This window comes from Lagopus muta, chromosome Z (assembly GCF_023343835.1).
Source record: "Lagopus muta isolate bLagMut1 chromosome Z, bLagMut1 primary, whole genome shotgun sequence".
NCBI lineage: Eukaryota > Metazoa > Chordata > Aves > Galliformes > Phasianidae > Lagopus > Lagopus muta.
Genome location: NC_064472.1, coordinates 55,098,058 through 55,125,695, shown reverse-complemented (window position 1 = coordinate 55,125,695; position 27,638 = coordinate 55,098,058). Strand labels below are relative to the sequence as shown.

Genomic DNA, 27,638 nt, shown 5'->3' with positions numbered 1-27,638 from the left:
TTTGGATTATTCTCCTAAAATTTCTCAAAGAAACACTTTCTCTCTTCTCAATGCCTTTTACTTCACATGGATAAAATTTTGCATGGATTAAAAAATAAAACTAAAAGCAACATGAAAACAAGAATTCATGGTAATTTTTCTAAACTCAGTGAAGCATGCAAATGCAGTTTCCTAAAGAAGAGTAAAGCAGGAATTACCTTGTTCTAAGACAGCTGTGTTAGTCAGAAGGCACAATTTATCAGAACAACCTTTCCAATTGTATCGCATCTAGCTCTTCTATATATTGGTCTTTTTTTTTTTTTTTTCTTCCAAATGAAGTGCATTTTGAACGTCTTGAAGGGTTCACAGGAATGGAAAAGTCAAGCTCAACAAGACACAGCAGCAGCCTCACTAGAAGTTCCTCTTGATAAAGATACTTATACACTACATTGAAACAAAACCCTAATGACATGAAAGTGACGACAGGCAGTTATCACAGTTTGAAATGTCTTCTCTGGCTGATCTGGTGAAAGCCACCTATCTATCTTTAAAGTTTTCAGGAAAAGGTTACTCATATGAGCAGGGAAAGAAAAGTCCTGTCTGGTAAGTCAGATTAGAAAAATGGCGCAACCCCTGGTTCTGCTGAAAGAGAGCTGAAATTCTTATCAGTTTATTAAACAAACTGTACCACTAAAATAACTAGGCTGTCTGGAGGTTGCAAAGCACTTGCATGAAGCTCTGTTACTGCTATGATTAAGCCTCACTTGTAAGCCATTTTGTAACAGCACACAGTACTGTCACCACAGATAACAATCCAGTTCCCCTAAAGGCATGCAATGTTGCCACAGGGTCCATCATGAACTCAAGGTTTCTTTCCAGCATCTCTGCTCACACGCAGCAAAAGAAAAGTTCTACTACACAACATATCCATTTCTGTCAGTGAGTGAATAATCAGTCAAACCAATCCAGACTTAAATGAAAGAATTTAGTTTCCATTTTTCTGAAAGCTTTTGAGAACAGGGGAGGAATTAACCAGAAAGTGTGAATTTAATTTAGTAGATACTCACCACTCTACTACTGTTGATGCCAACAGAGGGAGAAGACAAAACTTTAGTCAATAAAAATGGGAAGGAAAAAGGAATACAGGTGAGAGATAATTAAAATTCTTCTGACAACAGGTGCCAGACCAAAGGATGTACGAAGAGGCTAACAACTAACAGTCCCAATCCTGTATTACACTCACTCTGAACAGCTGAAAAAAACCAGATCTTGCTAGGGTTGAGTTTACATCCAGCACAGCCAAAGCTGGCAAGAAGTACCAAGAGACTGGTACAAGCTAGCAAGAGACTGCTGCAGTTCTTTGTATCAAATGAGCAAATGTGTATTGTTTCTCTCAAGCTCCACATCCTTTGTGCAGGCATTTCTTCTAGTTCTACTGTAACAGTCAGGAGGGGTAATTTGAATTTCTAGCACGAAAGTACAAGATTGCATTTAGAGAAATTTCAATTACCCTGCCAGCCACAAAACAAAGAGAGTTAGGTGGTGAGCGAGACCAGCAGGGTCCAAACCACATCAGGAAGTTGCAGACATTATTTGCACTTAAACTTTGAAAAGCTAGCTTTAAAGCCCAGTAAGCAACATAAAATATCCCAGATACTTTCAAAAAACCACAGGGTTAAGTGCTATAAGAGCTAGTTCTTTACCTATTTTAAGAATGAAACAATCCAGAGTGCCCTCCAGAAACATGCTGCGCTGACCCTTAGCCTTTACCTTGTAGTAATCAGGCAAAGGAAAGATAAACAAAGAGCTCCTCCATAGTCAGCTAATTGAAACATGAAATCACTACCAATCGCATTTAAGATTAAGCACATTGCTTCAGTGAGTTCTGCTTCCTAAATCAAATGGCTACCACCACAGTCATCTGCAGAGCAAGAATAAGCTCCCTTTGACAGAAAAGCTGAAATGTACCCATTTATGATGTAAAGAGAAAACTACAATGGTTTTTCCCATAAATGTGCGACTGCTCAATCTACTGAATAGAAAGTTGACACTGTACAGTTAGGAGTCAAATTGCTCTTCTGTTCTTTTATGTAATACATTAGCCCACGTTACTGTCTGAAAATGAGATTGCTTTCTTAGAGATCTGAACACCACTTTTTATACAGTCACATGCAGAACAAGAATGAGAAATAAAGCTTAGGTTCTGTGTGGGTTTTGCAGCCTTGTCACATTTCCACAGCAATTCCTTGGCTAATACATTATATATGCAAAAACAGCAAGGGCAAGAAAAACAGCAGCAAAATACAGTCATCGAGGAACATTAACTTGTCAGAACATGCTTCAGTTCCCAAGATTGAAGGAAAGCAGCCACTAAAACTTCTCTGAAGATTACAAAGAGGTATGCAACCATTACCCCTGATCTTTGTCTCCTGCCAGTTGGCACTGCTGCCTTCTAGCCTTGAAATAACAACCATTCTCTGTGCAGCTGCTGTGTTTGGTACTTACATTCATGTTGTTCGTAGGGCGGATATGAAAGTCTTACAGAGATCAGGATGAAGAAGATAAACAGAGGCCAAGCAACTTCGATCAGCAGCTGGAACTGGAAACAACAAAGCATTAAAATGTCATATCCAAAATACAGGGCAGAACAGAGTTTCCAGTACAATCCACTTCTAAGACAGCATAGTTTTGCAAGCACATTCTCACACCCCTTTGGTTATGCATTCCAGGACCAAAAAGTTTGTTCCTACAACTTCAGAGAACAGTGAAAAGTTACAGGTTTTTCGTTTGTTGTTGATACAGGCGAGTTGCAAGACTAAATTTGATGCATTTAACAAGGGTTATTTTTGGCTTTTTTTTAAGTTCTCCTCATCCCTTGAAAGAAAGAAATCCGAAAGAAATCTGAAGGAAATCTCCCTATGACTCTTCCCAGAAATCAGCTGGTTTTCTGGCCTCGTATTTTAGAGCTAGTGGGAAGCACTTCTATTCCATCTTCACAATAAACATCTCAGCTGTTACCCTAATATTAGAGATGAATATTGTGCCAGTGCATAGCTACGCTAAATCCTTTAATTTCTCTGCTAGATAAATATATTGTTATCAAGAGAGCAAAGCTACTAAGCTTACACCAATTACTGCTTGCTTCTAATGTATTTATACTCTCCAAGATAGGTAAACACCGCAAACACTGGAGTACTCATAGTTCAAGACAGAAAGAACTCAGTTGTTGAAGTAATCAGATAAGGATAGAAGAAAAGGTTTTACTATTAAAAATATATATATATATATTTTTTTTTTTTTAGGAAATTGAAGCACAGGGAAAATCACTAATAGTGCTATATCCTACAGAAGAACATGGACAAAGCAATAATTCAACTCAGAGCTTCTGAGATATAAGCAACAACACATAGCTTCACCTGCTATCCCTTTCTTTCCCATTCCAGAAAAACTGCCTAAATGCACTCGAGGTAAGCCTGATACAAGGAAAACACAGTTGCTTTTTTTTAATGCTGCAACATCTTGCACTTTTCCCCCTTGAGAGAAGGAAAAAAGTGTTTTCTTGGTCAAGTAAAGAGAAATCTTTTCACCCTCTCTGGAAAAAAGCATCTTTCAATAAGATACCCATGTTTTTCTTACCAAGCCAAATGGGATAAGATCTGCAACCCTGTGGAGGAGATAGTCCCCTCACAAATGTGTTTTCCTATTCTACACTGTTAACAGCTGAAACTAGTCTATTGACATTTAACACAGAGCACTCTAGGAAAATTTAAAGGTGAGATTTCTTGACTACTTTATCTTGAATAAATTTCACACCACAAAATCAAACGTCAAAACTAATGCCACAGTCCAGCAAAGGAAACCATTTATGTATCTTCACAGATACCCCAATGGCTGATATCCAGCCAAATGGCAACCATGACCAGAAATGAAAACTGAATGTCATTCTCACCAGCACTTCTGGCAATGGTATCAGATCCACAGGATGAATTCGGGGTACCAGTTCCCACCATTCTTGTGCACATACTGTGATCATTGGATAAGAAACTCCACTGAAACCATGCTAACAAAAAAATGCCTCCATTTTTATAATGGGCAATGACAGTGGCAGGCACACAGCCACTAACAGCAGCAAGCTGCACCTCTGAGTACCAAACCATTTGTCTGACTCCCAGAGGCCAGAGATGCTCAGCACTAGGACACCAACAGGCCAAGAAGCAGCACAAGACATTCCCTCTGCCGGCTCTGGTGGCTGTGCTCTGGTATGCCCTACAGCCCTCTGTGTCACCCTATCTGCTGGTAAGGAGCAGGCATCTTATACATGTCACCATGCTACGCTGGAGGCAGATTGATACCAGCTGGGTTTGCAGAGGCTGCCCAGGGTGCCCAAGCAGGCTCTCTCCTGCAGCTGCAGAGACAAAGCACTGGCCTCAGCCTTGGCTTGCACAGAGAAACATCCACCCCAGCTTCTCTGCTGCACAGCCAGAAATGGCTAATTGCATAACCCAGAAAGCGACCACGTGTATGCTGCATGCAAAGTGCTGTACACCTCTGCATATGCCTGCACACACACTTCCAGCCTTCCCAACTCACAGGCAAAAGGAGAACAGACGAGGGAGGCCATTTGGACTGGATCAGCTGCATATTTGCAGCTGAAGACCAATTTATCACAGCTGCACTGAAATGCTGCTCCACGAGACACAGCCAGAAACTGTTGAAACATGGGGTCAAACTTAATGCATATGTAGAACTTCAGTAGAGAGCTTGGACCTCTGGACAGCCCTTTACACTATTCAACAAAAAAACAAAGCCTCTTCCTTTCATTCCTAAAGGACAGAAGCTTCCTTTCCCTACCACTTCCTAGACTTCCCACAGCAGTAATTACACCACCACTCTTCATATGTTGCTGCCTTTGTAAAGACGGACACACCAACACCAAAAGGGATGTGCCTGACCCAGGCTCACACTAAAGACATAATGAAAATTGAGTCTCCTCACTTACTGCAGCCACTAAACCAGCATGGTGAACAGTGAATCCAAGCATCACCTCTCCGCCACCCCTGCCCCCCTTGGAAGAAAGGGAGGAACACGACCTCTGCAGACAACAGCATCTGGGCCAGAATAAGCTACTCATAACTTAACTGAGACTAGTTCCTGAAGCATGTCCAATCTGTATCAGTTGGCTGGTAATGGAAGATACCATTAAATATTGAGATCAATACTTTGTCAACAGGAAATCAGTTGAGCAAGAACTAATCCCATTTCATTTCCCGCCAGTGTCCTCATCTTCATGGTCCAGCTTCAATGCAAGGAGCTACCAGCTGGTAATCAGCCTTGCCATGCAAGCTTGAGAGGTCTTCTCACTTGCAAGACAGCAGGAAGAAAACAGTGCTTTTTCACAACAGTGAACCCTGCACATGATTTTTTTCCTGCTCTCCCCCTGTGTACCCCCTTCCCCCCACTCCAACACTGTTGGAAGTAATCCAGTACAAAGTAACGCTTGAATTGCACACGTCAGGCTGAGCTTTGGACCCAGCTTTCGCAACATAGCCCAAACTCACTGCAGCAGAAGAGAGAGTTCAGTCAGAAGCAAAGGAAATCAGACTTCTTGTGGGAAAAACAAGAGGAATCAAATTATTTCTGGGCTACACCTTCAGTAAGTACAAATGTCTGAGCAGCACTGCCAGAAAACTCAGGATGCTGGTCTCCTAATAGATGACAACTGCTCAACCATGAGACCAGCATGGCTAGAAGAGATGTTCTTGTAATTCCCTGTCTTTGTTTAATGAGCCTTCCCTTTTGATACCTGCAGATGAAGCTCAAATTAAAAACATTAGAGCAAAACTCTGGAGTCAAATTACAAAAACATGTGATGATAGGCTGCCTTTGCTATGAATTGACTAATAATACAGTACAGACTGTATGCAGTAGCCTTCGGGCTACTCAATAGGAAACTGATACAGAAGGTGCCAGAAGTACCAAAAAATAGCCAAACAGATCCAAGATCATGACAGAAGTACCAACAGAAAGGTCTCTTTCTGCTTACAAGTAGATGCCTTCTGCATTTTTGTGGCATTGCTGAAAATCTGAATGAACTTCTATTGCCCACCCTACAGCTACTTGGCAGGACGTGCTACGCTAGACTGCTTCAAATAACTTTCAGACTAGATGCATTAATTTCAGAGGACTCAGAGAAAAAAACCCAACTTCCTCAGCAGAGCACTCAGCTCCTCTGAAATCTCCTCCTGGTAGAACCAGTTCATGCATTGCCACACAGGCTCCATCAATCCCTATGGATTCCCAAAGTTCATAAAGCCAGTATGGGAGAGGACAAGAGTAAGACTGCTAGTACCAGGGGGAGAAGAAAGTATTTTCAGCTTTAAGAGCCTAGGATACATAGGCTTTTAGAGTAATTGAGAAAAGTATGTACTTTAAAGAGCTGTAGCCACTGTTGAGACTACTTCCTCCGATCCATTGCAACATTCTTATAAATTATGAAGCAGTTCGCAAGGTTAGGATATTAATCGCACCCCCCCCCTCCCTCCCCCCAGTACAAGAGAGCAAGCAGCATCACTCCTTACGGCTGATGTGGCACACAGCTTATAAGATGGGCTGCCTTGTCCTGGAGGATCAAGGCTTTTGGTTGGATAAGGACAAAAACATGCCACTTGCATAGAACTTCCCACCACCCTTGACAGCCCTGTAACCAGAGACATTGAGGTTAAAAAACAAACAAACAAAAAAACCCAAACAATCCTTTCTCTGGTTTTATTTGAGCACTTTAAGAATGGGACACATTCAGCTCTGAATTCGCAGGACACAAATTCAGTGACAAGTCTCAGACATTTCAGCAATGACTTCAGAGACTGCTTCCATCTCCACCAGTGAATATGATAGCCGTCTCTCCCTTGTGACTCTCAGTTTCTAAAGCAACCCAGCCCCAGACAGCTGGCAAACACCCTGACATTTGCAGGGTTCAGAAAGCTTATCAGAGACACCACTTACCACTCACCACCTCAGTAGCTAACGTTCCCTTCACATTCTCTGCTCATGCCTTCTCAAGGTCAGATCTAATGGGACAGCTCTTCTGCACAGTCCTGTTCCACAGAACATGGCCCAGTGTAACACAGTTACCCCTGAAACCCCTAGAGGGACTGTGCCTTCTTTGGCTTTAACTGTGTGCAGAAGTTACAGCATCTTGTGAGGTCTCTTTAATGTTAAGACAGAAGGCCTTGAGGAGAATGCACTGGATCCACGCTTCGCTGTTCCTGTCTCCACACGGAGAGACTCCTGCTGCTTACTGCTTACTGTAACAGCTATGTTCCATACTGATAACAGATGGTGAGGCCAGCATTGAGGCTAATCAGAATGCTCCTTGGAAGCAAAGTGTCAGTTGCCTGGATTTGTCTCTACACAAATGTGAGAGCATGTCTCATGCCAACCACTTAAAGTAAGCCTTCTGCTGAAAAGTTTCACAACAGGCTTGTGTGCCTCTCCTTGATTAGAGATCAAAAATGCTTGCTGTTGCCTCTAGCAGAGGTCCCAGCACTGGGAAAACAACCATTAGACCTTTGGCCACATTACGAAGTGGCTGAATTTCTCTGCTGTTGCTGCAGCTTACAGCAGTCAAAAGTGTTTAGAGTCCATGTCACAGAACCACAGCCTGACAGTACTCTTCCTGAGGAGCAGGCAGGTCACAACAGAGGCACTGGACTTACATCCCTCCCTGCCAGGTCGTAGAAGTATTTCAGTACTCTGACACAGCAGCATTCAGGAACAACTCCAAACCCCCTCACTTCTATCTGCTAAGGATTTGAGTCAGCTCTCTGAAAATGCAGATCAGCTGTTTTGCCAGGATCCTCTAAGATTTGAAACACTAATACACAGGAAATTTTCCCTTATTTCACTTGACAAGCAAGCCACAATGCTGTAACTTAGACCAAAAAACTCTGGCTAATACTTACAGTCTGTCTTCTTCTGTAGGTGAAGTTCTTCCATAGCAGCAATCCCAGCTGCGTCCAAAACGCCATCATTTTTCAACAATGCCTTCCTCCCTTTGTGCAGCAGCAACAGTACACAGCAAGGATGTTGTGGCTGGGCATTAACTAGAAAGCAAGAGTTCAAAGGGAGAAATGATGTGAGATGAGAAAAGGCAACAAGACAGAAAAAGGCATAGGCTGTGCTCCGTGAGCTCATGAAGCCTTGCAGCCAGCCCCTCACCGTATTTCCCATACATCTGCTCTCTTTCTCTGTGCACTCTAGTCAAGCCTCATAGGTTCAAGTCAGCTCAGATTTAAAGCAAAAAGCTTCTCTCCATATTTACTTTTCTAATGGTGAAAAACATGTTGCCAAATTAGGTATGTCTTTGTTTGGCATTCCAACTAATACATTTGCTTGTAGAAGAAAATGCTACACACTTAACATGCAAGGGAGAAAAGTGCATCTCCTTGGAAGCAAGTGACCCTGAAGCCATTCATATTTGGATAAAGTGAATGGACAATTGCTGTTGAGTCAGTGTAGGGTCTTGCAGACACCTGGTCTCCACAGCTGTTGTGAGCAGTGCGCATTCAGTATGCACCTTGCAAATGTATAAGAACGTAAAAAGGATTCAGAAACACATTAGCTTCTTTGGTGGTTTTTAATAATAACACAGCATAAGCTTGGGTACACAGAGACTTTCAGGAAGGCCCATATACAAAGATGAGCTTACAGTAGATTGAAAGCCATTAAATCTTTTATTATTATTATTATTATTATTTCAGAATTGATTTGGAATAGCTTAATTTCCTTTTGAGATTAAGCCACTTCAGATTAAGAGTACTTTCCTTCTGAGTAAGTGTCCATGCAGGGATTTAACTAATTCACAGCAAATTAATTCTGATTTATGCTCCTGAATACATTCTGTTGACAGGCTCAGTGTTAACAGGACAGCTAGCAACCAATCCAAGCACACTACCAGATAACCATTCCCCCTAACATCTGCTGAAGTGAGAACACATGCTTTTGATTCTCATGTCCCACATACCATTATCACAGACCTATTATTCAGAGTTGCATGCCTGACTGCAAACTGCATTGAAAATGTTTTCAAAACCCACAAACACACTATGAACTTAAGCCTTCTTCAGGAAATGCTCTGCCCATTCTCACACTGGAACAAGATTAGATTAGATATAGCAATTCTGGATGCCAGCTTTGAGTTAATGAGTATTTGCAGCTTTTAAGTTTTACCCACAACTACATCCATTATTACAACAGCAAATTAAAAAGTTGTCATATAGCACAGGTCTCTGCTACATGAAAGTCTCCCAAACACTACAAATGAAATAATTAAAGTCACCATGCTGAATTCCACAGAAAATTACACTGTAGGATCACAACAGCACAGCAGTGTTTTTCACACCACAATAAGGGAGCAAGAACAGTAACAGACAGTACAGTAACAGAACAGTAACCTACAAAAACCCACAAATTGAGCCTCATGTCTCTACACAGGCAGCTGAGCATACAGCCAATAGGGGCTCGCTGCTATAATTCACTGCAGTGAACAGTACTTGCAGATGCTGCTCTTCATGGAGAGATGCCCAGCTGATCTGGCAGGAGAGCTTTCCTCCCCCTACCCTGTGCTTCCTTCTGGCTGGAACTCCTGACATTAACACGTTCCAGCTGTGTGCACATCTACCTGGTAGACAGTGAACTCCCAGATGCACTCGAGTGAGGTACTGTAACAACTAATAGCATATCAACAACATAAAAATGCCACTCTGTAATACAATTAATGATCTGCAACAAACTACTTCCCAGTGTTTTCTACCAGATACAGCTAAAGACCAAATTCCACCAGGAAGACAGCAGGAAGGATCTTGCAGGGAGCAGCAAAGACCTTTGGCTTCTCAATGGAATTACGTTCAACTCTTTCACTTTAATACTCTTCATAAAGACAGCAGAATAGAATTTGAAGCAGTTTAGGGCTGTCTGAGCTAGTTACAGGGTAGCAGGCTTTATCCATGCCAGGTGAAATCCAAATATTAGTTCTTTGCAATTGCAGGCAGTCCCCAAGATCCAAAATGTGGAAAAAATGCTTTATAGACTTTGTAGGGCTCATACTGTGCTTTGCAGTGACATAAGGGCACATATTGATCATTTAGCACCCCCTCAGCTGATCAGCAGAAACATGTGCAACTAGGAAGACTTGGCTGTGCCTGCTTGGATTTCAGCTCTCTATAAAGTTCAGCTAAACATTACAGAGAACAAAGCAAATGTGCTGGCTTTCAAGCAAGGCCAGTTTGTCTGCACACAAGTTTTAAATAAGGCAAAAATATCCGTTTGTAAGGACTGTACCTGATGATTGTAAAACCTGTCCCATGTGTTGGCACGACAAGCTAAGTCTCTACATAAACCAAAGAGACAAGTCCTACCACCAGATGTTCACTGAGAGCACAAAAACTGAACCCAAAGTGCGCCCAGTTCCACTTCTTCCAGCCACGCTGGTTTTACAGCTTCAGAGACATTCAAGTTCCAGGGTCTCTCGCAGATGGGGTTACCCAGGTTTTGCTGATGCTTGTATCTGTCTCCAATTTTGATCTGTATCAGAGGCTGTCACATTTGGTTCACTGCTGATACAAGTTAACTAGGTTCACCTGAATTACTAATGCCTCAGGAAACGCTGCTCAAACTAAATCCCAGGCAAAAATGGGTTAGTGACATTTCAAATGTTCTTCTACCAGTCGGAAAGCAAGGATTACAAACCAGAAACACAGAAAACAGTGGCAGACCCAACTCTCTCAGCTCAGCTGGATCTGAAGTCCACCAGTATTTCACTTCAGGCTCATCTAGGATGTACAACACAACAGGGAAACCCAACTGTTTAGTAGTTGCTGTTCTAAAGTCCACAGATACCAGCTAGTTTTCCTTCTGTATCACACCTAAGGAAAATTTTTTTAGCCAGCAGTGAGCACCATGGATCACTCTCACCCTCTAAAAAAGCAGTAATATTTCTGTCTAGCACAAGAAAAGCTGCATGAATTTGCCACAGCAATACAAGTACCTTACATCTCAGGAAACAACACCTCCATTGAAGAGAGGGATTTATACCTGCCAAGACTGAACCTAACACCAAAAAAAAAAAAAAAAAGAAAGAAAACCCAAACAGAAAAACCCACTCATTTTTACAAGCAATGTGAAAGCTGGAACAATTTCCTAAGCTGTAATAGGTAGTGCAACCTAGCTGCATAAAGGTCTTTGCTGCAGATATCCAACTTGCACAGCCAACCTTTTCCACTGTGTGAACACTTCCTGTTTTCCAGTGCATTTACAACAGCAGTTGTAAGTTTAGAGGCAAGAGGTTTACTTCTATTCATCACTCAGAAAACTGTTCTTGTTTAGATCTGCTTCAGCATTCCTCCACCTCCTCAACGCAACTGCATAGCTTAGACAAAATGGAGGATACCAGGAGAGACTCAAATTGCCCACATCTTTGAGACACACCTGGTAGCTGTCTAGTATATCATAATGGATGTTTACAGCAACCTACTGAATCCAGACACATGCCCTGTGCAACATGCAGATAGAGCAACAAGAACTCAGTTGAACAGACAGCCAATTAAAAGGACCATGAGGCCATCTCACATCTAACCAGCCAATAAACTAGTACACAAGCTTCCTAGCATGCCCTACCAGCATGCCACTCAGATCTTCATATACATAACACACTATTTTTCTAAGCATTCCAAATCTTCTCAATTCACAGGTGCCATTGAGCAAAAGCAGCATCCAAATACTCCCCCAGATCTTCGGACAGAGTTGTCTCCATGTGCTTGTCCCATGGACTGTCCCTGCAGATGGCTTTTCTCCCCACCGCAGAAACTCCCCGTGAATTCCAGACCTATAAGTCTAAGACTCCATCTGAGTGTGCAATTCAAAAATCACTTTAGGAGAAAAATACATGAAGAGATGAATTCTGAAAATGCTGACAGTGAAACACTTTGACCAACCTTGTCTAGATAAGCACCATCACAATCATCAAGACTAAAACGGCTGCTGAAAAGTCCATTAGCTGGTACACAGAATCCTCAGACCCAATCAGTCTTAAACACAAAGCTATGTATTTTTACAGCTGTAGATTTTAAGAGGAAAAAAAGGTCAAGTGGAAGAGAACCAATTCCCCACCCCCATGCCTGGTGTCTGTACTAAATAAACATAAAACAGCTTTCAAAAGCAGCTTTCTGCAAACAATGCAGCTGTTTGCTTTCTTCTGGGGGCAAAAAAACCTTTCCCCTGGAGAAGAAATCACTATTTATACAGGGAACAAAGCAAACCTACCGAACCTTATGGGACTGGAACATTTCAGGATTCTGGCAAAAGGATACAGAACCTGTGAATCTCCAGCAATGACTTAAACCAAGCCCTGGTCAGCAGAGCTAAAACCTTGTACTAGTTTAAAAAGACTCACAGGCTGCTATGAAAGCAGTTAGAAGTCTTCCACCCCATTCTCTTGGCCAGATTTCCACATTACAAAAGCTACGACCACTGGCAGCTCTCCACAGACCAAGCAGCCATGAAGAATACTAATCCGATATCTAGAGATAATGCCTTCTGACAGAAAAACAAACAAACAAACAAACAAACAAAACATTGTTTGCTGGGTGCAACATACATCTACTACAGCCATTACTGTCCCTCTACTGCAAGCAAACATGGCGTAGCACATTACACACACAACCTCAAATGAAAAACTGTACATCTGCTTAACACCAACAGCCTTTCTTTATGTATCTACCAAATCAAACAGCCACTCTTCAAAAGAAATGGGACAGCTGAGGAAAAGAGCACTGGCTGTGAGCAGAAACACAGTCCTTTTGGTGAAGGCTGAGAAATGACTTTATTTCCTTTATGTAGAACCAAGCTGCACTTCATGGAGCAAACAGTGTCATGAGCCACCTCAACTCTGCAAAGCCCAGATCCAAGAGCAAAGTCCCTCCCAGTGCTCCATATGCCACCAACTGAGATCAGGTCACCATGACAGAAGGCGAGAGAGAAGTGTGTGCCTCAAATTGACAATTTGATTCAAACAAGACAAACTGTCAGAGAATTGTCTGGGCAATTTGGGAGTACAGGTACTGATTAGCGCCAGGAGTTGAACTACATCACCCAAATCAGGGTCTAACATCCCGGCTGCTTTCTTGCAGAATACTTGGATCTCAGCTTATAGTTTCTTTCCAACTAGCAGCTGTAGTCAGGAGACTCATACATCCACTTTTATTTCTTACAGCCTCAGGCTGTAAGAAGGAATAAGCAGCAAGACAAATATCAGAAAGAAACCTTTGTTTTAAACCTCCATGATTTCCAGAAAGAAAAAAGCACTTTTCTCTAAACTTCAATAAATAGGAGGTGGAAAAGGAGCATTAGTCCCAGAGCAGTTGAGATTATGCTTGACAAAGAGTGACTGAGGACAAATGCAAACAATCACTTATCCCACTGTTATGGACCTAATTAGAGATAATCTCCACAGCAGAAACAGACAATGCATGAAGAATTAAGAGTAGAGCCCATTTTACAATCAGAACAACTCACGTAAAGTCTGCAAGACTAATAGGAGCAAAATTGACATTCAAGTCTCTAAGTTTCACAAGAAGTCAAAAATCTCAAAATCTACTGGAGCTTCAGAGAAGAAGGGAAGCTGTACCCTAACAATAATACTCTTCTAGGAATAACAACACTGACCTTTTAAAGTTACCTTCTAAATCCAACATTCTGAACTAAGTTACAAAAAGATGCCTTCAAAAGCATTAGCAGCACGTTCAAACAACTCACCTGGAGTGCCAAGCAAAGCAAAGGCAAAGATAAAAGCACAACCAGTAGATGCTACACACTTGTCTCCTGGCTTAAGCACTGCTAGATTCTGCAGCAATAACGAGCAATGCAGGGTCAGCAGAGGAGGTGTGAGCTTTGAACCTGCAGCCTGATGCCTGGGATGCAAGATCATTATCAGGGAGGCCACACAGACACTGAAAAAAGCAATTCTTTCGTAACCTCCCCACAGAGGGCTTCCATTTCTTTTCCCATTTGCCAGACGAATATCAGGCCAAGTTTACTACCCTACCTAAGAGTTCATTCAGTGAGAAGGGCTTTCCTCTTCAAAATCACCCAGATCATGTTTACACCAACTGCTTGTTACTAATGATATGATTGGAAATCTTCCGGATCAGCAGGCAAGACTACAAACAACAATATTTGGTTGGCAGTCCTTGGCATGGACCTTGACTAATTTACATCACCTTACACAGATTGACTACCTGGCCTTAGGTTTGGTAGCAAACACATTCTGGCCTTGTTCTTCAACACCTACTAATACTGCAAACAACTAGCACATTGTTTTTATTGTGGCCATCTGCCCTATAAAATAACAATGATTTGTATGACAGAAGCACTTTCAGATTTAGCTTCATGGTAATCCACAACCAGTTTGACTCATTTTTCCTCCTGATGAGTGTGCCAAGCTTTCTACAACTCCCTAGGCTCCCATTAGGCACAGTGCCAAAATATTGGGAAGCTGATTGAACGTTTTCTTGAAATTCCACCAGCGCCCAAACAAAATGCAGGCACTGCATCTCACTTAGTCACAGGATCCTTACAGCACCATACACACAGCTACATAACACTGAACAGATGAATTCTCTTCATTTAAGGGGGCTGTGCTTCACAGAAGGTTAGAGACAGCTGGAAGAAAATGACTGCTCCTTTTAAGCACAACATGACAAGAAAATAGCTACTCATAATCTGCTTTAACTGCTGCTATTAAAACAATTAGTCACATAAAAGAGCCCAGTGCTAGGCTTTGCCTGTTGCAGTAGGAATTACAAGAGAAGAAAGCCCAGATCTTACTCTGACAAGAACTGGAACTAATACAACATGATGTTAAGGACAGAAATCTGGCATCCCAAGCATTTGGGCAAGGGGCTTCTAACGGTATCTAGTCCAGCCACCACGAACAAGCACTGATTTTTTAAAAAGTCAGCATATTCTGTGCTGAGTATCTCTGAAAGCCCAGCTATAAATAGCAGAGCAGAGACCATTTCGAAAGTCATACCCAGAATGAGTACCAAGAGCACTAAAAATGCTGGCCCTGAGCTCTTCAACAGCTCTCATTTCCTCCTTCTGACAAAGCGTAGGCCCCAGAATGCATTTGTGGGGCACAGGTGGGCGCATAGCAATGTATCAGAAATAAACCACAAGAGATAGTTTCCCAAAGACCTGAGCACCAGCCTACAGGAACTCCTTAATACAAATAGGACTACATTTTTCCAGTCAGCAGTGCCTCATTTTCAGAAAGGGATGATGTTTAGAAACTTCCCTTGTGACAGAACATGCCAAGCTGCTTTGAAAACCTGTCCCAGTTCACACTGGAGCACGCCTTCCTACCAGAATGACCACAACAACTGGTTCTCATTAATTCTAGCACGTTCAGAAGGTGAAATGGTGAAAACACGTGCGCTCCATTGCAATAGAAAAACTTGAGCTTGCATGTGCCACAGCTGGACTGATTCAAAGAAGGGCATGGGCAAGAGATTGTGTCACGCACTTCAGCAACAGGAATTACTCAAATGTCAAATATAACACTTAAGAAGAAATGCAGCCAATTATTTCAATATTAAAAAAAAAAAAAAAAAACAACACACCACTAAATTCCACTGGAAGACTTTGAAACACATGAAACATTCTGATATTCCTATTACAGTAAGCATCTCTACTTCTCTCTCACACACACACACAAAAATAAAGATGATTTACTTTATCACGGCCCATGTCCAAGATCCATAGTCCGTATTTGTTTGGTTCTGTGGGTTTTGTTTTTGTTTTTTGTTTTTGTTTTTTTTTGGTTGCTGTTGTTGGGTGGTTTTTTTTTTGTTTTTTGTTTTTTGTTTTTTAATCCCAAAGAATGAGCTTTTCTCTGCTGTGGAATCTGGAAGTAATAGAACAACCTGCTAAAATAATGACTGTGACATTCAAGCTCAATTCCATGCCATTAGGCTTTGATCTCTGAGCAACTGTAGTACTGTCGGCACAGTCGGCAAAAAGCTCTGTTGCACAGCATCAGCCACTTTTTTCTCCTGCTGATGCATCCTGTTTATGGACATTATCTTCTCAAACATGAAAAAGGATTAAGCATTTCACTTTACAGAAGACGGTTTTCTGCTTGGCAGCTGCCTCCAAGGACAGAAGAAACACAGAGCTCCCTCAAGAAAGTCATCACCCTTCTCAGCTTTTGGGAAAGGAAATCCATGAGCTCAGAGGGTGTTAGCTAGAAAAACTTTTGACCACCATCCCCCGCTCCATGCACCCTGATCACTGAATTACTTCATCTATGTGAATCAGTCATAGATCTGGCTTATGACTGTGCACACTGGTAGGCAATGCACATTCCCATCATGGAATGGCTGGGACATCACTGGGGTGCTTGTATCATCTCCGGAGCCAGGGTACCATGCCTCACAGCTTTGCCATCACTTCTGTAAGTTTTTTTGGTTGTTTGATTTGCCAAAGAGTGCCTTTACCTATATTTTATTTTTGTAGCTTGTTCTTCAGTCCTGGGGGAAGGTAAGGATGTAAGCAACCCAGCAAAGATTGGTACTGTAATTTGAGATGTATGTCTGCTCCATCCAAGGAAATTTTACTGTTATTCTCTTCTCAGTTTTTGCCATCTGGGACCAGCACGCCGTGAACCAGCACGTGTCCAAAAAACAAAACAGAACACAATATGGCTTTTGCTGTGTGAAATATCTTTCTGGTGTATTTAAGACTCTCTGCCATAAGGAATAAGCTCACTGTGAAGCCTGATATCTACACAACTGCACTGACACATGTCTCATAGATACAGGTTATGGAAGATAAAACGACAGAAATACCCCTCAACTATGCAGAAAAGCCTCAGCCAAGAAAAAGCCTGCAGCACAATGCAAGGAAATGATGTTGTCAGAAGAAAGTTGGCAAAGGCTGTATTTTATGTCAGTGTGAGTAGAGTTTAATCCTTGAAACTCTACAACAGGCAGACCCAAACACGATTTCAGCTCTCATGCTGCTAACCACCTAACTGCACAGACCTAAAAGCTAGTATTTCAACACAGGAGTAAACAGGAATCCAGGTGCTTTTGAAAGTAATGACTGCTCACTTTAAAGAGAAATAAATTTCTGCTCAATCTTGGCAAATGATAAGATTCAATAACCACTTATCTCTAATGTTACTCATAGAACAAAACAAAAATAATTGACATGCACAGTAAGAATGAAAGCAGCACACCTGTTGTGACAGGTGTGGCACTGGGCACCTAGCTGGGTGTGCTGCCAGAATGCTGTGTGCAAACCTCTCTCTTTGCCTAATCCACAAGAAACAAGTTGTTCCACACAGATTATATTGTTCACTTCCAATCGTTCAACTCATACTCCCATAAGGGTCAACAAGCTAGTGAACAGATGTGAAATAAGCTACAGTGTGGTTATTTTAACATCACACATGCTGATGGAATGAGCTAAAGGTGACAATCTGTTCAAACCTAAGCTACACTTCTTCATGCGGGCTTCAGGATGGAGATCCACTAGACTGCTCCAACAATATCAAGGGACTAAGCACAAAAGTGAAGAACTGGTCTACTCAATTTCAGGCAAAAGCACTCAGAATGGAAAATGCTTTGGGAGGGTGCAGAAGTGGCACTAAATACCAGAAGGAAGAGAGTAAGCTTGTAAGAGAAGTGTAAACAAAACAATTCTGCAAGTTGTTAATGGATATAAGTTCCAAGCCATACATTTTCTGTTGAGCTTATGAAGTCCTAAATGATGCAGAGAAAGTTTCACTGGATTCAGAGCACATTCCCACAGAGAATCCACTTGACAGAAGTTATGTCTGGTTTTACATGTGAACACAACTGGGAAGACAGCTACAGTGGTGAAGACTAAGACTAATGTTAAAAGAGCTGTGAACAAAGCTCTGGAAGACGCAGTAAAGGGGGGATGGAAAAAAAAAAAAAAAGAAAGAAAAAAACAAGGGAAAAACAAGATCCGAAGAAATCTGGTGACAGCTGGTATACAAGTGAATATATATATATATATATATATATATATATAAATATATATATATTTATATAAATCCAAATTCCTCCAAATATACCTACTACTTTCTTAGAAGGAATATCTCCATAGGTTTGTGAGACCTGGTAAGCAAGGTTGTAGGAACTGCTACTCCAATTTAGCAGAGTACAGAACAATTAAAATATCAAAAATACTTTAAAACAAATGAATTAGATAAAAAGTACATTACTCAGTGATAGCATAAATTCTGAAATGCAAGATCAATTTAGTTTAACAAATTTGGTTTAAAACCAAATTTGTCTGTTCAAATTCACCTAGTTCACCTAGAAGAGAACTAGATTTTGAACTTTGACTCCACCAGAAAGAAATGTCCATACTGCACACACCAAAGCTTGCTGCTGTTTTATTGTGTGAGCAAAGGGAGATTTGTTGGTTTTTTGTTGTTGTTGTTGTTGTTTTTAAATCCAATCAAACTTGATTCTAAATTCTGCTTTCCACTAGCAATTATACCAGACTCCTGTTATGGCAGCATAATTACAATACAGGGAAGAGAAAAAGAGCCAATGACATATCCATAAACATATTCCCCACAAATACATCTCTCAGAGAAAATATATGTATAATAATTTGTTTGTTTCTTCTGAAGGCGTAAGAATGCACCTGCAAAAGCAGCAGCAACATCTAAAAAGCTGGGCTTTAAATCTGGTTGCTGACGTGACCAACTCAGCTAATAGTCTTTACCAAAAAATAAAAATGCTGCAGCTGAGAAGAAAAAAAAAAAAACACTTTCACTTTTTCATTGTGGAATATAAGCTTTTATGATCTCATACTTATAACAACATTGAATCAGGGAACAGAAGCATGTCATCATGAGACAGGTGCTGCTGCTAGAAAACAGATTATCCTGGTCCCTGGGTCTTGTTGGTCACCTTGACCGCCACCACTGTTGCTCTGAGACCTTACACATAGCTTAATTTTGGCTATTACTAAACTAACAGCCAAGAATGCTAATGAATATTAATTGCACAGCTTGCCTTCCAGCTTCCAGTAATAGCCTTTCACTGGGAAATGGGCAAATAAAATTTCAGATTGTTTCAGAAAATTTCAGAGCCAAGAAAACAGGGTGGTGGCTGGTTTGGGCCACTTCTTTATCTTCCATACAACACTGCCTGCCTTCTGCCTGATAGAAAGGAAGACAGACCTCCAGAATGATCTCTGAACCGTGTGGTCAGAGGCTCTGGCTTTGTTTGCTCTTTCCAAAAGACTGACCTTGCTATCTAGCTCAAACCAGAACAGTCTTGGAAAGGCTCTCCTGCTCTCCTCTTTCTGGCTAAGGACAATCATTCCCTAACAAAGTTAGCACAACACAAACGGATCTCTTATTGGATTAGATAGAGCTCTGCTAAGCAATACTCCTCCAGAAAATAACAGAAGAGGAAAAAGGTCAGCTTGTATATGGATGTTTATACCATTCAGACTGATGTACATTCTTCTTATAATCCATGATCAAGCCCTTTCACTAATAACTCAATAAATCTTAAGACCTGAATGCTCCTATTTTTCCTACAGCATTAGTTTGTTGTCTGAGAAAAGCTGCATCAACAGCTTTCCATCCTACTCTGTCTCACCCTCACTCCTTGAGGCAAACTCACATCTTTCCTTCCCTAAGACAAGCGATAAAAAAGACAGGTCTGGCTTTACTGTTACCTTTCATTAGAAAAGGAGACCCGAAAAATGAAGAGAAAGAGGGTATTCTGGTCAGTGGTTCAATTCATGCTAATTCTTCTGAGCTGATCTGTACAGGCCTCCTATAGCCAGCAGCATTATAGGACATACAGCAACAGAATACGAAATGTTTTGAGTTTTTAAAATGAACATTTCAACACCACAAGTAGAGTCTTATCACGGTATTTATAATCCTTATCCTTAGTAACCACAACTGTTCTAGATAACTACATAGCAAACTTTCAAGAATTCAGGATTCAAATATTCAGCAGATACAAAAACGATAATCTCAAAGACAACAATTCAGCAACTTTCTACCATGTTAGACCTGGAGAAAGAGTCTTATTTCAGGATTTGGAGCGCCACCCAGCCTAGGAGACCTACACAGACACCACGGTTCCTGCTCCAAGGTTACTTAAACAAATTAGTAGTCTGATTCCCCTTCTGTTCCACTCCTGTCACCATCTTTGTGCCAGCACCAGCATTCACAAACCCACAATCTGAGCACAGGATGCTAAAGAATCACCTAGGTAAAAATGTTTTCAACCCTTCCATCCCTCAGTGAAAGAACTCCCTCATCTGGAAGTTCAGAAAGAAAAGTTAATTTTAAGCTTGGTCACCCTGGGTTGGTGAACTTTAGCATCAGCCCAGAGAACAAAACATGGACAGACAGAGACCCAGCTCTTGGAGGAGGTGAAGTAGGGCCATTAGCAGCTCAGCAGCAACCCCCAATTACACTGGATTAAAGTTCTGAAGAAACCACACCCTAAGGAGCACTGTACCTGCCTGGTACAGCCTGCATTGATAAACAGAAGTAGAGCTCATCCCATCCAGCAAGAGGACAGGCTGGGGACTGGCCTTGCTCCTGCCCTGGTTCTGCAGGCCCCCCTCTGCCAGCAAGCTCTGCAGGGAGGCAGGCAAGAGAGAACCCACATCCCGAGTTGTACCTATCACACCTGATTCACACATGAGACATTGTGTACGTCACTTACATAGAAGGTCCAGAGCTGCTTTCCTCAAGCCACAGAGGTGTTATTACAGCATCTGTGGACTGCTTTAGGCTCACATGGTGAGGGTGAGGCCCAGGAAGTAGAGAACAGGCTATTTCCAGAACAAAGGCCACAGTAACATTGTCCTTTTTCTATCTTTGAAAATAAGCTCAAGTCTTTCCAACTTCAGCAGTTCAGCACCTCACCAGGGACCAGTCCCACTCACCCTGTGATATAGGATGGAGAGGGGCCAGACCAGATCTCTGCTCACATCAGCAGAATCGAGCTGAAGAGGTTTCCGAAGACGAAACTGGCATTACCAAACAGGTTGGCCAGCATCAGCCCATGACAAACTCATCTATAAGCATACCCCAGTCCCACTGGGTAAGGAGACCACCAGGAGGCTCTCACCATGCCTGCCTGTACCGCTGCTCAGTTTGGAGGAAAGCCAAGACTGATAGCCAAACGTTGCCAAGACTCCTGCAAACGCCACAGTCTTACAAAGAATGGCACCTGAGGTACTTGTTTCACACAAAATACTATTCAGGCACGTGAGCTTCAATAATAATGCATCAAGGAGAAGTTACTGCGAGCAGTTGGGGCCAGACACAACACTGCAATTGCAAACATGGACAGCCACAATCTCTCAAAAATAGCAAATACCCCACAGAACACCTCCAACAAACATATTTTTATCATCTTCTAGCATGAGATATTCCCAACTTCCAAAGTTAAACAAAAGTATTGAAGCCTGGGGCCCTTAAGGCTTCCACTATCCAGCTGTTAGAGGTCCATGGTGGCCTCTGCCCCTCTTCCCCTAGGAGTCTTTACGATAATGCTAACATCAGCAAGACTTAACAGCTCTCCCTCTCCATAATCCCAAGGAGGTGGGAGAATGAAGGTTTTCAAGAAGTGTGTAGATATGGTACTTATGGACACAGCTTAGTGTGCAATATTAGTGGTAGGCAGCCAGTTGGACTAGATGACCTCAGAAGTCTTTACCAACCTTAATGCTTCTATGATTCTAAAGTTCAATTTGAGTTCTACTGTGCAACTTCTGCTTTCCAGGCAGAATCAAAAAAATTTTCCAGGCAATCCTCTACCCACAGTTTGGAATGAGCGGACCTGTAACACTTGCCCCATAACCAACCCACCCAAACTACAAGTGCCAGACAAACAAGGCAGTGAAGCACTGCTAGTGAAGGCAGCGGGCTCCTTGCTGGCCAAGCAGACCACACCAGGCTGAGCTCCACAGCCTGCAGGGACGTGGCAGAACCACACTGTGCTGCACAAGAACATCTCGGCACACAACACTGCTCCCAGTCCGTGGCACAACAAACAGAAAGCACCCGCACCATGTGTCTAATTACATTACCCCTCTTCAAAATTCAGCAGGATTGCTCACTTAGGAAAAGCCTCAAGACAGCAAGCGTGGCCATCTGTTGCTAATGGAGCATGCCCAAGACACGGCTGTTCCCTGCTGTACAAGCACGGACATATCTCTACATGCTGCCTCCTAACTGCACCTTAATGTATTAATTTATACCAGTAATTTTCAAAACCAACTCAAATTCAGCTAGGCGCGTAAGCACAGGTTTACATCTCTCAGGCTCCAGTAACATCTATTCCAACAGATTAAAGCTCAGCCTCTGATCCTCCAAATTGATCTACACAGCCACGAAGTCTCCATGCCTAACAGCTCGGGGGGGGGGGGGGGGGGGGGGGGGGGGGGGGGGGCGGGAGAGGGGCATGCGATGAATAGTTTAAGACAGACAGAAATAGCGCTTAATAGGAACTTTCAGTCTATAATCAGAGTATCTTTCTTGATGGACCTAAGAATCCGAGCAGTCACGCACGCCCAAAACCAAGCAGTAGCGCTTTGCAGGGGGCTGACGATAGGCTGTAACGAAGCAGTTCAAGCTTCTCAACAGCCTGGCACGCAGAGGTGAGATCTGTTGCATGCAGTCGTGCCTCCTGCCCATCACAAAAGCAGCAGGATCGAATTGTTATTATTTTTACACACCCGCTCCCCACTCCCCGCTCAGCGACATCGATTTCCGCGTAGGTGCAAAGGGGATCGGAGCCCCCCGCTAGTCTCCGGCGCCCGCCAGCGCTGGGGCGGGCGGCGGGTCGCTGGAGCCGCCCTACGCGAGCGCTGCCAAGACAGAGCTGCTCTGTTCGGATCAGCTAGAATAAAATAACGACAAAATTATAAACACACACTCTGGTGGGAGAAGGGGGGAGGAGGGGGGGAACAAACAAAGCGCATCAGCCCTCTACCGATCCCCTACCGCCCCTCAAGCCATTCCCAGTAAAGTTACGTACACTAAGGGGAAAAAAAAGAAAAAAAGAAAAAAAGAAAAAAAAGAATTAAAAAAAAGTTAATCGCTTTTTCCCCCCTGCCCCGTGACGCTGCTCCAGGCGGAGCGCGGACGAGCGGTGCCGCTAACCCAACGCAACCGCTGCCGTGCTGTGCCGAGCCTACCTTCGGGCCGGGGAGCCCTGGGCAGCCGCCCTCGGTCCCGCACCGAGCCGAGCCGCCTCGCCTCGCTTCGCTCCACTTCTCCCGAGCTCAGCTCTGCCACGCACCGAGCAGACACCGGCCCCGACGCCGGCCCCGCTCCCGAGCACCCGCGTCCCTCGACGTGTCTTTATAGGGCGGCGCGGGGCAGCCCGAGGCGGGGCGTTACCGCCCGCCCCTTCCACAGCCGGGCAGCGCCTGGAATCGTTTTTCCTTTCCCCTTTTCTCCCTGTTCTCTATTTTCCTCTTTCTTTCTTTATTTCCCCCCGACCTTCCACGTTACACTTTTTGTTTTTCCCGTCTCCTTCGTCTTTTTCCTTCTGTTTTTTTCACTCTCCTCCCGCAGCAAGGGACGCCGCCAATGTTTGGGAGGCGGAAGTCGCGTCGATTTGCATGTGGGTGTGCTCGCTGCAGCCGAAAACAAACGGCGGTGCTGTGCCCACCTCACACCGCACGCTGCTTGGGGGACCCACGGCAAGGCATGGGTTGCACGGCACCCCCTATGGTTACTGCTGGGCTGAGGTCAGTGCGGCTCCCGCACATCGCGGCCGGCTGCTAACCGGTCTGTGGAAATCACAGAATCATTAGGGTTGGAAAGGCCACTAAGATCACCAAGTCCAACAAGCAGCCCATTCCACCATGCCCTCGGTGCCACATCCATGCAGTTCTTGAGCACCCACAGGGACGGTGACTCCACCACCTCCCTGGGCAGCCCGTGCCACTGCAGCACCGCTCTTTGGGAGAAGGAATTTTTGCTAACATTCAAAGTGAAAGGGAGGACAAAGGCCAAGGGAGAGCCCTGTGCTCTCACCAGACTCAGCTCCTCACCTGCACTGGCCCCTGCATCAGGTGCCACCAGACAGCACGAGGTGGGCACTGGTTGCATCCTCAGGTGCCCAGCTAACACATCACTACCAGCAACAGCAGTTTCAGGAGAATCAGAACTTCTGGTCCGTGTCACTTGGTCAGGAAACAGCAAGGAGCCATGAAAGTGGATGCTTGATTCTTCATCCATCAAGAGTCAGTTTCTGAGGCAGTTCTTGGACAAAGTAAGTTCACAAACTTTAAAAAAACAAGCTGATCCCAGCTTAAACATTCGCACTGCCCAACTGCACCTGCTCCAATCACGAACACACAAATGGCCACCTGAGAAGCAGCATATGCAATTACCAATTTCAAGGTTCCTTGTTCTCCCAGCTGGGCTCTTTCCCCAGAAAAACAGCAACCTTCATCAGACCCACTCTAAAGTTTCCGCTCAGTACATGTCAAGGGCACTCGGAAGCTCTGCTCTGCAATCTATGAAAACATAGAAGTGCATTTCCATTGCATAAGACAGTCTATGAATGACAACAATGCACAAAAGACAGACAATTATGGTTCCCTCCGAGGACATAATGCACTGCCATTGCTCATCCACAGTGAAGTCAATTATGTTATTGAACATGCTGTTGTTAATGCTCTGCCTCATTACGAGCAACCTGGATGATCCACGGTTACTGAGGAAACTGCATGTTCTTAGAGGAGCACAGAAATAGGAATACCTGACATCAACCTCCAGAGATCTTGGACTGACTGTGATCTGAAGTAATGCTATTCACTGGAATGTCTTATACAGCAGAAAATATTCAGACTAACAATGCATGTCCTTCTGCACTGAATGGAAGCTGACATTCATTTCAACAGCAATGTATGCTCCTTCCCTCAACCACCATCATAATGAGGAGCTTTGGACTGGAAACACAAAACTAGACCACATTTCTGATCCGAAGTTCCCCAGTGCAGCTGCAGCCCAACTGCACTGATCGAAAGAGACATATACTGGCTATGCATTCACCTGGTTACAAAACTGAAACAAGCACTAGGTCTTTAATCTGTAGGTCTTTAATCGGTAAGTGCAGCTTACAGATTTCACTATATACTATAGCTTTCAATCTTTGCACTTTTTCCAAACATTTACTGGATCATAGTTTTAAATTGTAGCATAATCTCAGCATATTTGCTCAGAACACAGGGAGGAAGCGTATAGTTACTTTAATTATCAGTACGATGTTAGGACTCATCCCATGCAATGAAGCATTTGAAACAGAGTGGAGCACACTGGGTAGGGCTTTCAAAACACTTAGTGGCCTTACTGCTGATATGAGTGCTGAAAACGGACTGGAAATTGTCCTGGTGATGGTGGCTCCTTAAATCAGATTCCTCCACAGAAAGTGAGTTGGTGTTTTGAACATCATCAGAAGGGATGACTTCCTTTAATTTTGGAAATCAGCATCTGTGTCAACTGTTAAAGCATTTAGATATCCATCTTCCAGTAAAGCATTGGAAGAAAATGGAGTACTTAATTGAGTTTGCTAAATACCTGGTCCAAAAGCATCTTTGTGTGCCACTGGACAGCATTTATCAAATTTACATTTTCTTGGTTGTCTGACAGCAGAGTCAAGTCACTATAAACAATTAAACACTTCGGGGAACACCCTCCTGACCTTTCCACAAATCCTGTTCCTATTAAACACCACTCTTACCTGCTCTCCAGCCCCAATACCTTTTGCTTTCCATTGATGTTATGTTCAGTCCTTCTCAATTCTTTCCATGAGGCAATGAGGGACATTAGGCTCTGTGCAACTGTTTCTTTCTACTGCCTCTTGTTTTCTACTCAACTTCCTCCACCACTCCTTGCCTTCCACTGCTCTTCAGCTTCTCTATGGGTCCTTCACAGCCAGCAGACCTTTGAGGGCCCATCATCAGCCATTTCAGAGCCTGCCAATATTGCCCAAAGCACAGCTCCCATGACATGCCTTTCCAGATCACACATGACCTGTTCTTTTCCAGAGGCTAGTTTTCTCACTCACTTTCACTGCAATCTTCTTTTTGCAGGTCCGAAAATTTGAGAACATGCTGTGTTCTTTCTGAGGGGAAGTTGTTTCTCCTTACTGGTAACTTCTACAAGGCAAAACACAATTGTTGAGCCTGCAAGACTGATGGCTCTGCCACCTAGATGCTAGAGGAGACAGACGATTCAGCCAGTCACACCAAGAGCTGCCTTGCTGTGAACACAAGAGCTCTAAGGCAGAGCTCAGAAATAAAGAATGCCACTGTTTGATACACCCTTTGCAGTCAGCTGTTGAGATGAAACATCTCACCTGGAAATCTTTTAAATCTAGGTGAACTAGTTAAGGCTTAGTTCAGGAAGGAGGGAAGATAACAGATTAGTAGGATGTCTGTTTAAAAAGCGTACTTTTTGAAGAGTTTTGATCTCCTCTTCTTGAGCACAACATTAGCTTCCAGAATCTTCTGTGTTGTTTTCTGGGGTACACAGTGAAGGTTAGTCAGCATTTCAAGCATCTGTTCTGTGTTGTTTTATTCTTTCCCTTGATTAGCAGTATCTGAGTCAGCTGAGGTGACAGTTTTCATAAGGCCTTCCTGGAAAGAGACTCCTAATTTTTAGTAAGAAATAGCTGCACAGTTATTATTTTATAGCAAATTAAACTCTCACTGAGCATCTCATCTTCAATTTATACTTCCTAACATGGGAGTTAGTCACTCTAGCCTGATTTACAGTCCAGTGAGTACAAATGACTGCATCAGGCTTTTCAGTGCATCCTGCTATGCTCGCATTTTTCCCCTCATCTTATTAACACAAAATGAGGCAATATTCAGTCTACAAGACACACCGTTCCAGCTGGAAAGAAGGAAAAGCACCTGCAAAGGCTTCATGACCTGTCTGTTCTCCACCATGCAGGGAGGAAGCCTTGAGGTGCTTATCTGTACCATATCAAGTGCTGAACCTGGGAAGACTGTGCCCTCTGAACAAAGTACGCTGCAGGCTGTTCCAGTGCCTGATGGAGGACAGAACCTTCTCTCTATCCTTCTGTACAAACGTATGTTTCGATCTGCTTTCAGTAATTAATAAGATATTTCTAAATCTTTTTAGTACAACGTAAATATATTGAATTTCACACAAATCCAAGTCACAACTGAAGTAGTATGAGTAACATTTCTTAATGCAACATATTTTGTGTTGAAGAAGGGTGATTTAAAAACTGTCTCTGGCAAAGGTTAGTTGCCAAATTACTGCTGTTATTTTAAGAAGAGGTCCCATTCCCACAAACACAGCTTTGCCATTTCTCATAAGTGCTTAGCATTAAATACAAGCACGTGCAAAATTACATCTATAGTTATCTGTATACACAGTAAAGAAGAGTGAGATTCACTCTTAACAAAATTACTACATTTTGGATGTAAAATATACATGTGGCCAAATACTTAGTGGTAAAAATCTTTCAGTTTGCCAAAAACAAGCTGATTTTCCCAAATCACAGGTCTAACCTATAGTTTGAAGAGCAAAG

At 43.0% G+C, this 27,638-nt stretch overlaps 1 protein-coding gene across 3 annotated transcripts in view; it reads right to left on the bottom strand.

The window, feature by feature from the left end:
• The window catches only part of ABCA1 (ATP binding cassette subfamily A member 1), a 91,872-nt gene extending 68,422 nt beyond the window's left edge, over window positions 1-23,450 (bottom strand). Inside the window, exons 1-3 of one of the 3 annotated variants that reach the window (XM_048931043.1) lie at window positions 23,257-23,450; window positions 7,941-8,081; window positions 2,485-2,578 (exon numbers count right to left, since the gene is read on the bottom strand). In XM_048931043.1, the coding sequence (XP_048787000.1) occupies window positions 2,485-2,578; window positions 7,941-8,009 (163 nt within the window). In that variant the 5' untranslated portion in view covers window positions 8,010-8,081; window positions 23,257-23,450. Of the gene's footprint in view, window positions 1-2,484; window positions 2,579-7,940; window positions 8,082-13,788; window positions 13,918-23,256 lie in introns of those variants that run through there. The other 2 variants (XM_048931046.1, XM_048931045.1) reach the window with 2 other exon arrangements.
• Between the last annotated feature and the right edge of the window lie 4,188 nt (window positions 23,451-27,638).